The following is a 12,534-nucleotide window of genomic DNA, read 5'->3' on the forward strand; positions in this document are numbered from 1 at the left end:
CTTGGTGTTAAATGATAGGCAAAAATTAAAACGGCCAAATATTGAACTTGTCCACCTCTACAAAACATTTCTGTGGGTTGATTTTGGTTTTTTTCTTTACTGAAAATGATTGTGAAAGTGTCATACAGACTTTTCAGCATAATTCCCAGAAATATGGCACATGAACTCGACTAGAAATCATGGTGTCTACCTTTTCCCATATGCGATACATATAACTTTATCCATTCAAAGAAGACTCAGACGGTCATTTTGGCAAGAAGCTGCAATGCACCAGTCTGAGCATAAAGGACTTAAGTTATGGTTCTTGCAGAATCGGTTATTAACAGAATAAGTACGGCTATTTTTTTAATCTATAATATTTACAGTATTGCACTTTACTGCACTTAATTGCATTTCACTAAAATTAATGCTGCATCAGTATTATGCCTTAAAACCATATGTCCATCTTTGTTGTACAAGTCATTGTTTCTACATCCTGTAAAACCACGAGATTTTGATTCAAAGATCCAGACATTTAGAAAAAAAAAAAATAGAAAAATTGACCTGTTTCTATGGCACAATGCATCTCAATGAGTTCAGGTGATTCTGGCAAAACAGGTGCATTTGTTATTGTTCCCATCTTTCAAGTTATCACTAATGATTAGTAAATTCTAGTCTCTCTCTTTTTCTCCTTTCAAAGGACATAGCCATTTGAGACACACATTTTCTGTTATTGCTGCTTTTTCTTTTTTTTTTTTTTAGGAAAGAAAAGGAAAAAAAAAAAAACTGCCTTGCCTCAGATCTGAAATTCCACATTTAAATTCAAACCAGTTCTGCAGCAGCAGCTCCTCAGTGATGGAAGAGATTCATGGCAGTGAAATAATACTGTTGGCAACAAAGAAATGTCATCTTTAATGGAGACCAGCCCCAAGGATTTATTATTTATTATTATTACTATTTGTTTTGTTTAGTTTCGTTCTAATATATTTCTGATCTTCAAAACGTGTTTAGTTAGACACATGCACAAGGTAGCAAAACTGACAGCAGCAGATGACGTTATGCTGGAGCGATCACTTTTGCCAGGGTCAAAAATCCAAAGCGTCCCCAATGTTCACAGATTAACATAATTTAGAGATCGTTTCCTTTCTTTTTTTTTTTTTCTTTCTTTTTTTTTTTTCTCTCTCTCTTTTTGTGTTGGGTTGGTTGGTTGGTTTTTTGTTTTTGTTTTTTTTTTCTCTTGGTTTTGTTTTTTGTGGGGGTTTTTTTGTTTGTTTTTGTTTTTAAAACTCTCTCTCTCCTCCCACCTACTTTATCCTCCGCGGAGTCTCTGACTCGTGGGGGTGCGCCTCCGCCGCCCCGCGCGCGTGTGTGCGTTCGTGTGCGTCCGCGTGCGCGGGAGCGTCCCCACCGTGCCACGCAGCACCAACGGCCGCCAACGGCCTCCAACGGCCGCCGGGGGCTTCCCTCTTCGCCCGGCTCCCCCCGGCCGCCGAGTGTCTGAGGGGGGGCGAGAGGGCGAGGAAAGCAGCCAGGAGCGGGGGGGGGGGGGAGGAGGGGAGGGCTGCCGCCGTGCGCTCGCAGACTTTGGGAGAGGGGAAAGTAAAAAAAAAAAATAAAAAAAAAAATTGAAAAAAAAAAAAGGGGGGGGGGAAGGCGCCCGGAGCGCCCTGCGGCCAGGGAGGAGGAGGAGGATGAGGAGCGGAGGTGAGAGGGGCAGAGCGGCGGTCCGTGCGGGTCACACACACGGCGGCCGCGGGCACCCGGGGCGGGATGGGGCTGGGGGCGGTCGGGGCCGGGGGGGGAGAAGGGGGTGTGTGGGTCGGTCGGGTGAAGCCTGTCAGAGCCCCAGGGCCTCGGCGTGCTTCCGGGCCTTCAGCCGCAGGTCGGCGATGCTGGAGTTCTTGCTGTTGCTCTTGGCGGCGGCGGCCACCACGGCGGCGGCGGAGGCGGACTCCGCCAGGGAGGCGATGGGCAGCCCGAAGGGCGGCGGCGGGAACATCAGGTAGGGCGCGTGGGCCGCCAGGTGCGGGTGCAGGTGCGGGTGCGCGTGGGCCACGCCCTCCAGCTGCAGCTGCGCCTGGACCTGGGCGGCGGCGGCAGAAACAGCGGCGTCAGACATCCCCCCACGTCACACACCTTCCCCCCGCGCGCGTCAGACCCCACGGCCCGCGGAACCGGCTTTCCGCCCCCACACCCACACCCACGCACTCCCCTCCCGCCTCCGGCTGAACGAGCAACTTGTGAGCGCAGAGACCCCCGCACGCAGCGCAGCGCAACAAATCTCCGCTCTGCACTCACCCCGAGGCGCCGGGACACGCTTAACCCTCCTCATATTTTTAAATAAATAAATAAATAAATAAATAAATAAAATATGCGGCCCAACGCACGGGCGCCAACAAGTGCTAAATAGCTAAATTTTTTTTATATAATTTTTGTTTGGTTTGTTTTTTTTTTTCAGGGATGTTTATTTATACCTCGCTAAAAAACTCTTTGGCCACGGGGTCTCCCTTATATATAACGGGGTCGGTGTTTGCTTTGGAGCTTTCTCGACCTACGCAAACACGTTGGGTTGACTGAGAGATTTCAGCTCCGGGTAGGTTCGGGGGGGGTGGGAAGTTTATTTATGTATTTAATTATTTTGGTCCAAATATGTCTTTTACAAATCAATACAATCAATCTGTCAGCTCCACGTGTCTCTGAGACGGAGAAGGTGGTGGAGGGTCCCTTTGGGCTGGGAAAAATCGATTCCCCGATTAATTGATAACAAAAAAAAAAAAAAAAAAAGCGGGGGAGGGGAGTTACAAGCGACGAGGGGTAGCTGGAAGCGGGACGGAATTTCATCTCCTTCGTCCCGGTTTTCCCCGGGGGCCCACTGCCTATGCTCCGCTACTGCCCCGGTTCCGGCGGGCCGGCACGGCGGCGGCGCACCGGGGAGAAGCCTCCGGGGCGGCCGCCTCCATCGGTAAAGGCCGGGCCTCCACAGCCCGCCTCAGAAGGAGGGGCAGAACGACAGGGCAAGAACCCTTATAGTGGGTTCTTTTCCCCCCTCGTGGGACCCTCCTCCCGGCGCCGAGCGGGCACCGAAGCCCCCCGGGGCGGCTGAGGACTGGTCCGCTCCATCCTCGGACTTGCCCGGCCGCCCCCCCCTCCCCGGATCCTCCCCGCCCCGGGAAGGCGATGCGCCCCCGGGAGGCCAGCCCGCCTTTGCCACGTCTGCGGGCGGCCCCGGGGCCGTGTGCCAGCCCGTCGCACGGCGGCAGGGAAGGGACGGAGACGGGGGGACGGACCGTAGCACCGACGGCGCCTCCCGGGGCCGCAGGACCCCCCCCCCCCCCCCGCTCGGCCCCCTCCCCGGGCCCGAGGGGCGCTGAGCTCCCTGCAGCCGGGCGGGGGCTCCTTCACGAAGTTTTACAGCCTGTTTTTTAATACGTGCCAACTTCTATATAAATGGCACTTGTAAACGTGTCCGGCTTCCTCCCGTGCAAACGAAAGGGGGTCGGAGCTTGCCGGGGGAAAGGAAAATAAAACCGGAGCTAACTACCTGTTGGAAAGGCATCCTCAGGGCTCCCATATTCACATAGGGGGCCACTCTGCAGGCGTCTAAATGGCTGGCGGTTCCCAGGATCACACCTGCGGGGAGAGACAGGGCCGGGTGAGCGGTGAAGGTGGCCCGGGGCTCCAACCCGCCCACCCCATCCCTCCCGGCCCGCACCCCTAGCCCACCTTTGTGCATCTGGTTTTCCTGCTTTCGGCACTTTGCTCTCCTGTTCTGGAACCAGACCTGTGAAAAGAAAACGCAAACAAAAAACAAAAAAAAAACCCAAACAAACAACAACGACGACCAAAAGGGACGGGGACGGGACGGACGACACGACTAGGTAGCTGCTAAAAAAAAGCAGATTATCCGCTATGGAGGTCGGGGGACTCCGCACAACTTTGCTGAGGTCTCTCCTCGGGAGCGGCCGAGGGGAGGGGGGAGAGCTCAGCCCCAAGCGGAGTGAGCCCCTCCATGTGCTGCGGAGGGGCTGTTGGGGGGGGGGGGGGGGGGGGGGAGGTGGGTTGGAGGGGGGTCCTGCTCTTTGGTGTGGTTTCTCAGCGGGAGCTCAGAAGCGCCCTCGCAGCGGGGGAGACCCGGAGCCGGCCGCTTCGCACCGGATCTCCGAGGCCCCCGTATCCCCCGGGCGGGCAGTGGTGGTTCTTGTGCCACCCGTCTGGAGCGAGGAGGGGACGCTCCAGCAACCACTTAAAGTCACACCTTTCCAGTCACACCTCAAACACGCCGGGGACAGCCAAACGTGGGCCAGGGCAGACTCCGGGGTCTGGCCCCTGAGCCAAAGGGCCGTCCGCTCTCTCCCGACCCGGGCTGGGAGACGATGGACACCTCAGAGAAGATGCGAGATACTGAACTTGCTCAAAGGGGCCCAAATCATTCCCCGTTCCCCAAACGTCAAAAGAAAACAAAACCCGCTTCTGCAGACTTTTGGACAGACAAGAGCAACACCTTTGCAGGCCGAGGTGTAAAGAAGTGCTTATGCCCCTACGCGAGAAATGCCTGTAAATCCAATGATCCTGCCCCTAATTCCAGCCGTTCTGACTCAAACGAGCGCATAACTCGCAGTGGCCGCTGCGCCGCCCCTGTCCCTTTTCCAGGGGCATTTCAGCCCTTCGCTACCTCTCCCCTTCCGAGGCGACACTTTAGCAGCGCTCCCCTAAGAGTCGTCAGAGACGCGGACCCAAATGTTTCGCGGACCCTTATCCTTACACCAAAACCTACCAAATATGGACAAACATTGACTTTCACCGCTGATAAAAATCTTGTAGCTAAGTAAACACCTACAACCTTTGATGTTCTTGCACTTGCCAAGAGATCATACGGTTAATTAATACTAACTGCACTTCCTACATCAAATTTTCCCTTCAAGCTTTCTTCAATTGCCTTAATGATGGTCATTTACAACGGAGTAATTAGTGCAAAGAAAGGCTTCCAAAGGCATTAATTACCTCGGGTACCTCAGTGATTTTCTTAAGTAGGAATTGGCCTTCTCTGATTTGGAGCACCATTTTTCCTGCCTGGGGTGGCCGAGGGGGAGCGCGCAGCGGGGCGCTACGGGTACGGACCGACAGTCCCACCGCTCCCGCTCCCGTTCCCGCTCCCGCTCCCCGCGCTAACCGGGCACCGCTGCCGCCTCGCAGCCCCGAAACGTAGAGCACACGCCACAAGCCTGTGTTTTTTTCCCTACGAGCACTACGCAAATATTAAAAACATGCAACTCTTCTCCTTTTAACCGGGCCGTTAGGGATTTATACATCTATATATATCTATTTTAATATAAGCATGCAAAATATCATCATGCTGTAGTGACAATAATACGGTTTTTTTACGGTTGTGAATCCTTGCAGGAAATCTCCTTGTGTGTGTTCCCCATTCCCTCCCCACACTCCTCCCCCCCCCCCCCCCCCCAAAGGAGTATAAATTGTCAGGAGGAATTTAAGCAGCGTTTAAACAACTTCTCTTGCAAATCAGAACATCTTTCAAACAGAAATTATATTTAAATCTGGAAAACGAAGTGCCCTTTCCCTTTAGCTATGAAAAAATAAGGTTATGAGGAATAAAAGTGATGAATTAGCCACTGCGTTAAGCGATAATAAATCAGGCTTGGTGTGATTCACGATCAATTCCAATTAGTCATGAATATGCTAAGTAAAGCACAGTACACTGTTTTAGACAGTTATTTCTTCATTAAGGATCACTCAGTGATTTCTTTCACAAATGCTCTAATCTGATTTCCTTTTGATTTCCATTAGAGACAGTGAATAATGACATTTAATTTAGCCCTGCACCATAAACCCAAAGATATTTGTTGTAATTGAATTACTGCCTGCTCCTCACTATGGTCTCATAACTTTCAATTATAACCCTGACAGCTGGGTGATATGAGTTTCCAGTACAACACTAAAAATAAAAGGTTAATAAGGACTAGCTACCATAGGAGCTTCAATTTATTTACAGCAAATTTCCACACTAAATTGAAACTATATCCTTTAACAGCAAGGGACAAGCGGTTCAGATAGGAATTAGAGAACAAGTCTGAAAGTATTAAAAAAAAAAACCTTTCCCTTTTCCCCCTTTCTCCTATTTTTCCGCTTCCATTTCTTGATGGATATCAAGCTCTCTGCTTATTTCCTAATTAATTATCAATTTCTCTTCTTTTCCCTCTTGATATTTCTTTTACTTCTAGTTTTATGTTCATTCAAACCTCTTTTGTAAGATTATTACATTTATTATTTTTTTCTCTCTCATAATCTCTGCCTGAATCACTATATTCTTTTCTTTTCTTTTCTTTTCTTTTCTTTTTTTTTTTTTTTTTTTTGTGTGCTGTTTTAAGATCTGTAAGCACTTGAAGCACCAATTTTCCTGTAACTATGAACATCCTGTTAAGGTGCTGCTCAGTAATAAAGTACTTGAAAGAAAGAGTGCAGAATTCAATTACAAGTAATTTATTTTTATAGAAACAGTACATCAAGGCCTTGGAAAGATATTACAGAGCCCAAGTAAGAAGATCTGGGAAGATGACATAAGAGTTGATGTCCCCTTCAGCAAAAGTTTAATCTTTTCATTAATTTATATGGTGTGGTTAGATCAATCTTCCAGGAGAAAGTAGGCCAGCAGCACTCTGAACCCCTGCAATATCCCCTGCAAGCCGCCCTTCCTAAGGCGTGCGCCCGGCACATCTCTCGCCCGGCTCGGCTTGTACTGAGAGAGATGAGGGGAGAACAGACCCTTAAAAAAAAAAAAAAAAACAAAAAAAAAAAAAAAAAAAAAAAAAAACCAAACACCAAAACAAGGAAGAAAACAAGCTAGCTACTCTGTTTATTTCGGGAAATGCCTCCAGGAGGCAGTTGTTTAAAGCATACTCGGGCAAAGGTGTGCTGAGCGGGATGCCGCCGTGGGTCGTGTTTAAGGAGGGGGGACGAGGCGACCCCACTCCCCACTCCACTCCAGCTCGGGGCTGTGTTTCTCGTCTTCCCGCTGTGCCCCGGGGGTGAGGGCAGGCGCGGAGACGTCCACCCACGCTCACACCCGCACCTGCGCGTACCCACGCGTGCACACGCATAGACGGATATACATATGCATGCGCGCGTCCTGTCTCCAAGGTGTGAAGTGGAGGGGTTGGTTTGGTGGACTTTTTCATCTTGGGGTTTGGTTTGGGTCTGTTAGGCCAAGCCCAGAGTTATAACCCGAGAAGGGGTCTCCTCCAGGTTTCTCCTGCTCTAGGCCTGCTCACAGAGCCACAGGTTGATCTTACTAATTATTTCTAGGGTTTCTTTTTTATACGACATCTGTTTTGGGGAGGCATTCCCTAGTTGGCTTAAAGGGGGAGGGTGTGTGCGTGTGCATTTTTCGCTTCAACAAACCGAAAATCGAATTTTAAAATAATCGACGTGGAACCACCCAGACAGACGGCTCTGGGTCCCAGAACTACAGCAACCCAGACCTATTTTCAAGGTTTCGGAGGCTAATTGGTATTTAGCTGTATCTGAAGCGGGAATGGGAGGGACGGGGGGAGACTCCACCAGATGGGGTGCCATGCATTCATACGCTTGCTGTGCGAACGAGAGCGGGCACCGTTCCCCCGACTCTGGCTAATCCCGTCCCTCAGCACCTAAACCGTATACCCTTATTGACAGCGATTGTTTTCCGGGCTTTTCTTTTCTTCCCCCCCCCCATAACGGCCCCATAAAAGAAGGAGGGGGAAGAAAGTGAGGATTAAGCGAGGGTTAATGGCACGTTCGCAAGGAAAAATACAATAATTAAAAGAAAATTGCGAGCTGCTCAGTTATCGAACTTGTCAACACTATCACCACCGCACCCCAACACCCCACCCACCCCGCCCCAAATAAAAAATAAAAAAAAAAAGAAAATAAAACCGCCTTCCTAGGAAATGCAAGGCACGGGCAGATATTCCCAGAGCAGAATTATTGTTTGGCAGGACAGGTACAGCGGAGTTGCAAAGAGCTTCCCCATCACACGTGTCGCCTCTGCCTTCACCTCCCCGCTTTGGATGAAACGGGGCACTGTGCTAGGATCCGCTGGCAGTTAGGAAGTGAGGTGAGGACGTTTCCAGGAACAGAGCCTTTCTCTTACCTGAACCCTAGCTTCAGACAGTCCCAGCCTCTGGCTTAGTTCCTCCCTCATGAAGGCATCCGGATAGTGAGTCTCATCAAAAAGTCTTTCCAGCTCATTCAGCTGCTCTAGTGTGAAATTGGTTCTGCTTCTCCTTTGTTTGAGCTTGGTCTGTCCATCTTCATCTTCTGACTTCACATCTTCCCTCTTCTCTTTGCACTCGTAGATCCCTGCCGGGAGGGGGAAGGGGAAAACGACACTGAGCCTCCTCTCGCACCTCTCCGAAGTTTCTCTCCGCAGCACAACGGGGGTCTCCCCCCTCCCCTCTCTTCGTCCCCAAACTCTGCGCAACCTGTGGGGGCAACGGGCGGGCAGGAGGGGGTTCCCCGGGCCGGCGCCGGCAGGCCGGAGGGGCCAGCGGGGCCGGGGGGCACTGGATCAGGCTGAGCCCCGGTGCCAGCTCCGCGCCGGACGGGGGGCACCTCGCCGGACGGAGGGAGGGATGGAGGGAAGGAGGGAACCACGCTGCCTTGCCTGGCTGATGCCCCATCCGAAACACTATATAGATAAATATAATTTTATTTTCTTTTCAGGGTGAGGACGAAGCCGTGCCGCCGGTTGGCACGGGCAGTTCGGGGAAGGGGCCGGTAGGAAAACCGCTGGCCCCCCGGTACCTCCAGGCGGTGGGAAGAGGCGGGGAAAGGGGGTTTCTCCGTCGCCGTTTTTTCCAAAAGTAAAGAGGGTTATGCAAGAAGCTCTCCACCGCTGTCATGGTGAAGCCACGGTGAAAATATTTGCCTCGTAAAAGAAACTTTCCATGGGCCTGAGACCGAGACCGTCCGTCTCTCTCCCCCTTACTAACGCTCCTTCCCCCAAAATACCTGCCGGCGGGTCTAAACCCGCGGGGCGGCGGGCCTGCACGGCCCGGCGTGGAGGAGCGGACTCAAGGGCCATGGGTGCCCCCCAGGCCCTCAAAAACACCAGACCACCCCACACCCCCCCCCGTCCCCCAGCCCTCATGGAGCCCAGGAGGGCTCGGGGCGAGCTTGCGACCGGAGGCAGCCGCTGCGCAGTTGTCCCGGGCAGAGGGAAGGAGGGCTGGGCGACAGCAGGAGAAATCAGTTACCCCTTTTTGTCTTGGGGTGGTGGGGGGATTTTTTTTGCTTTGGCAAATAATCTTTCTTTCCTCCTTTCCCCCCCCCTCCTTTTCCTTAGTGCCAGGCGGCCTAACCCACCGACTCTCTTTTAAATCCAGCTAACGAAAAGAGGAGAGGTGCTGGACTAAGGGTCACCTCTGGAAGTTGAAACGGTTCCCCGGGACCTCCCGCCTGCCCGGGGCGCCCCGCCGGGGTGCACATCCGTCGCGGGCACCGGCAGAGTCCCGGGACGAGCCCGCCCCGGCTGCCTCCTTTGTCCTGCTTCACCTTCTCGGCGGTGTGGGGCTACGGGGGGGAAGCCGCATTTGCGGGTGATCCCGAATTAAATCCGTTTTCCCTCATCACATGCACACGTGTTATATACACACATATATAAGTATGTATACACACACGCAAACGTGCGCATGCACATATATATTAACCTATATACATAGGGACATCCCAAAATGCAAATGACTAGCTGCAAATAATAAGTTAATTGAACGTAATAAACCGTCTTGAACTGCATGTGTGTTTGAGTAAGGCGGGGACCCACGCCGAAGCGCTCCTTTTCCCTCCCGAAACGAAAAGTGTCCCCGGCCGTAACCGCCCCTCCGGGCTGCCCATCTCCGACCCCGGGCTGGATATCGGCTGCATAAAACTCTGGGAAGGGTCTGGGCTCCCGAGGGGGCATGTTCGCTGGTCGGTTTTAATGGCGTTCTGTTGGCATTTCGCCTGTAAGGGGAACCCCTATGAAAAGACGAGGGTGCTAACCCAGCAAACGCCCAGGGAACATTAGGCGCGTTCAAAAGCTCCGTCTCCTTTCGGAGATCCGAGACTACAGCATGTCCGTGATAGATATAAAATATTAACTACCATATCGGTGGGACTGGAATCACACGCCGGAATCAGTTGAAATTAGGCTGAAACCTGGCATGAATTTAAACTGTCACAAGCATCTCAGCTCTTTCCAACTCCTCCCTTCCATCCCCACCCCCAGCCCCTCTCCATAGATTAGATTAGCTAAACATACAAGCCAGAATTTCGATACACAGGGAAACGGGAAAATAGTACAGATTTTTTTTTTCGTTCGTTCGCGTTATTTTTTTTTTTTTTAGATTTTTTTTTTTCCCCTGGAGCATGACCTGCTTTCATTTTTTAAAACCATCTCCTGTGCGAATGGTTCCTCTAAATTGAACCCTTTCGTTTTGCAATCTTTCGACCAGAGAAGGAGAATCAGCAGGGCTGAGTGGTACTAGCTTGTACAGAAATACGGGTACCCGAATATGTGGTTGTACCCGGTCCTTCTGTTTGGGGAGGGGGTGGAAGAGAGGAGGATATTAAATAAGCGTTCGGGCTGTAAATTAAATTGCCTTTCGCCCAATGTTATATTAAACAAGATCAAACACTAGGAAACAGCTGAAAGACTGGTTGTTGTTCCCCAACCTATTAACCGGTTTTTATTACCCCAAGCTAGCCAGTAGCTCCCCAGGCAGGTCCACCTGTCTAACTTGCCTAGAGACACTTTCTCAACTTTCTAATCCCCCCCCCCCCCCTCCCTTTTTATTCTCTCATTCCCCTGCAAGCCCGTGCGGGATTTTTAGCTTGCTTGGGTTAAAAATTATTTTTAATTTGAATTTCTTTCCGCTAAGAGACGGAATGTTTTTTTACTCCTCGGCCGGGGGTACCCGCAACCTGGGGGGGGGGGGGGGGGGGGGGGGGGGCGGTTGCTGCCCCAAGCCCAGGTGAGAAGGGCAGGCAGGGGACCGAGGGACCAGGGCGGCAGGGCCGGCCGGTGCCTCTCTCCGCAGGGATGCTCCGTCTCACCCGGGCCCGGGCAGCTCCCCCGCAGCCAGGTTCCTCTCCTCCTCCTCCTCCTCCTCCTCGCCGGCCGCAGCCTCTGGCTAGGACAGGCTGACCGACACAAAACAAAATGTCCAGGGAGAACCCTCTCCACATCCAGCTTTCTCCCAGCAGAAGCATCAGCATCCTGACGGCCCGGAAGCAGGAAGAACAGGTCTCCTGAGGCGTTAAAACTCCCCGGACAAGGTTTCCTCGTACAAAAATACACAGATAGACAAAAATGTCTGACGTCCTGCGCTGCCCCCGTCCTAAGGCGAGCGAACGCCTGAACGCACCGGATCGATCTCGGATGAGAACGGGGAGGGAAGGCGCGGGGGAGGGGGGGAAGGTGTGGGGGGGGAAGGAGCACCGAAGTTGCGACTTATATTTCACGACTATGTTCACGATAGGCATGCGGGCATATGTGTTTCTAAACGTACGTTCCCGCCGCTGCGGGAGGGAGGCGGCCGGAGGAGGGAGGCAGGATGCGGGAGGCGACCCCGCTCTCCCCGCCGGGGCCGGGGCCGGGGCCGGGGCGGCGGCGGGGGCCGGTCGGCCGCCGCTGCGGAGCGCCGGGGGCGGCCGGGGAAAGGGGCCGGGGCTGCCGGCGAGGGGCGCGGGGAGGAGGGCGGCCAGCCCCGCTCTTACCTTCCGCCGTCCTGCCCGTGCTGAACTCCTTCAGTTTGTCCTTGTCGCTCTCTACGTGGTCTTTGAAAAGATGCACCGGGCAATGGTTGCTGCTCTCGGTCATGTCCTGCAGGTTAGAGTCAGAGTTTCCAAGCTCCCTAGAACGAGCCAACCCACTCTCCAAAACTTCCCTGTACGTGATCGTCTCCTTCTTGTTGCTGCTGCCACTGCCGCTGCTGCTCTCTTTGCTTTTCTGGTCAAAAGATTTGGATACAAAAGCCGTAAGTTCTTCCATGGCTGCCCGGTGATCTTATCCACAGAGATCCACTTGTTTTCAGTCGGAGATGTGGCCGTCCTCCGTACGCTGTTTTTGCACGTAGAAGATGGGCTGTATAGGGTTAGATCACTCCTGCTGTTATTTATGCCTTTCAATTTGAGATCACACTATTTATACATGGCTACCTCAGCCCAACCCCCAGCTCTCCCTGTCTCCAGCAATTACTGACTGCTCCATAGTCGCAGGCGGACTCCTAGCAGCTATCTCCCCCACCTCAGTCCAGCAATTGGCTTTCTTTTCATTTCATCACTCTTTGGCATCTTTGCACCTTGATTTAGGGAGGCAAAGAGGCAAAAGCGAAAAAGAGGGGGAGAGAGAGAGAGGAATAAAGGGGGGGGGGGGGGGAGGCAAGAGGAAAACATGAAAATAGGTATCTGCATTCTGTAAATGGGTTGCAGAAATGAAAGTCGAGGAAGACTTAATTGATTGTAAGGACATCCTGTGCGTGGCAACACTGTGAGTAAAAACGGACCCACAGCTAATCAAAT

At 52.3% G+C, this 12,534-nt stretch overlaps 1 protein-coding gene across 2 annotated transcripts; it reads right to left on the minus strand.

Moving 5' to 3' along the window:
- Positions 1 to 1,816: 1,816 nt before the first annotated feature.
- SHOX (SHOX homeobox) lies at positions 1,817 to 12,106 on the minus strand (the record flags this gene model as incomplete). 2 transcript variants are annotated; one of them, XM_082498549.1, is made up of 5 exons in its annotated part: positions 11,731 to 12,106; positions 8,126 to 8,334; positions 3,703 to 3,760; positions 3,521 to 3,609; positions 1,817 to 2,062 (listed from the first exon to the last, which is right to left on the minus strand). In XM_082498549.1, exons 1-5 carry the CDS (start codon positions 12,002 to 12,004, stop codon positions 1,817 to 1,819), a joined length of 876 nt encoding a protein of 291 aa, XP_082354675.1. In that variant the 5' UTR covers positions 12,005 to 12,106. The 2 variants fall into 2 exon arrangements, with proteins under 2 accessions (XP_082354675.1, XP_082354674.1); XM_082498548.1 differs by having other exon boundaries at positions 3,518 to 3,609.
- Between the last annotated feature and the right edge of the window lie 428 nt (positions 12,107 to 12,534).

The sequence above is a fragment of the Vanellus vanellus genome (genome assembly GCF_965231255.1).
Source record: "Vanellus vanellus genome assembly, chromosome: 1".
In the NCBI taxonomy this organism is placed as follows: domain Eukaryota; kingdom Metazoa; phylum Chordata; class Aves; order Charadriiformes; family Charadriidae; genus Vanellus; species Vanellus vanellus.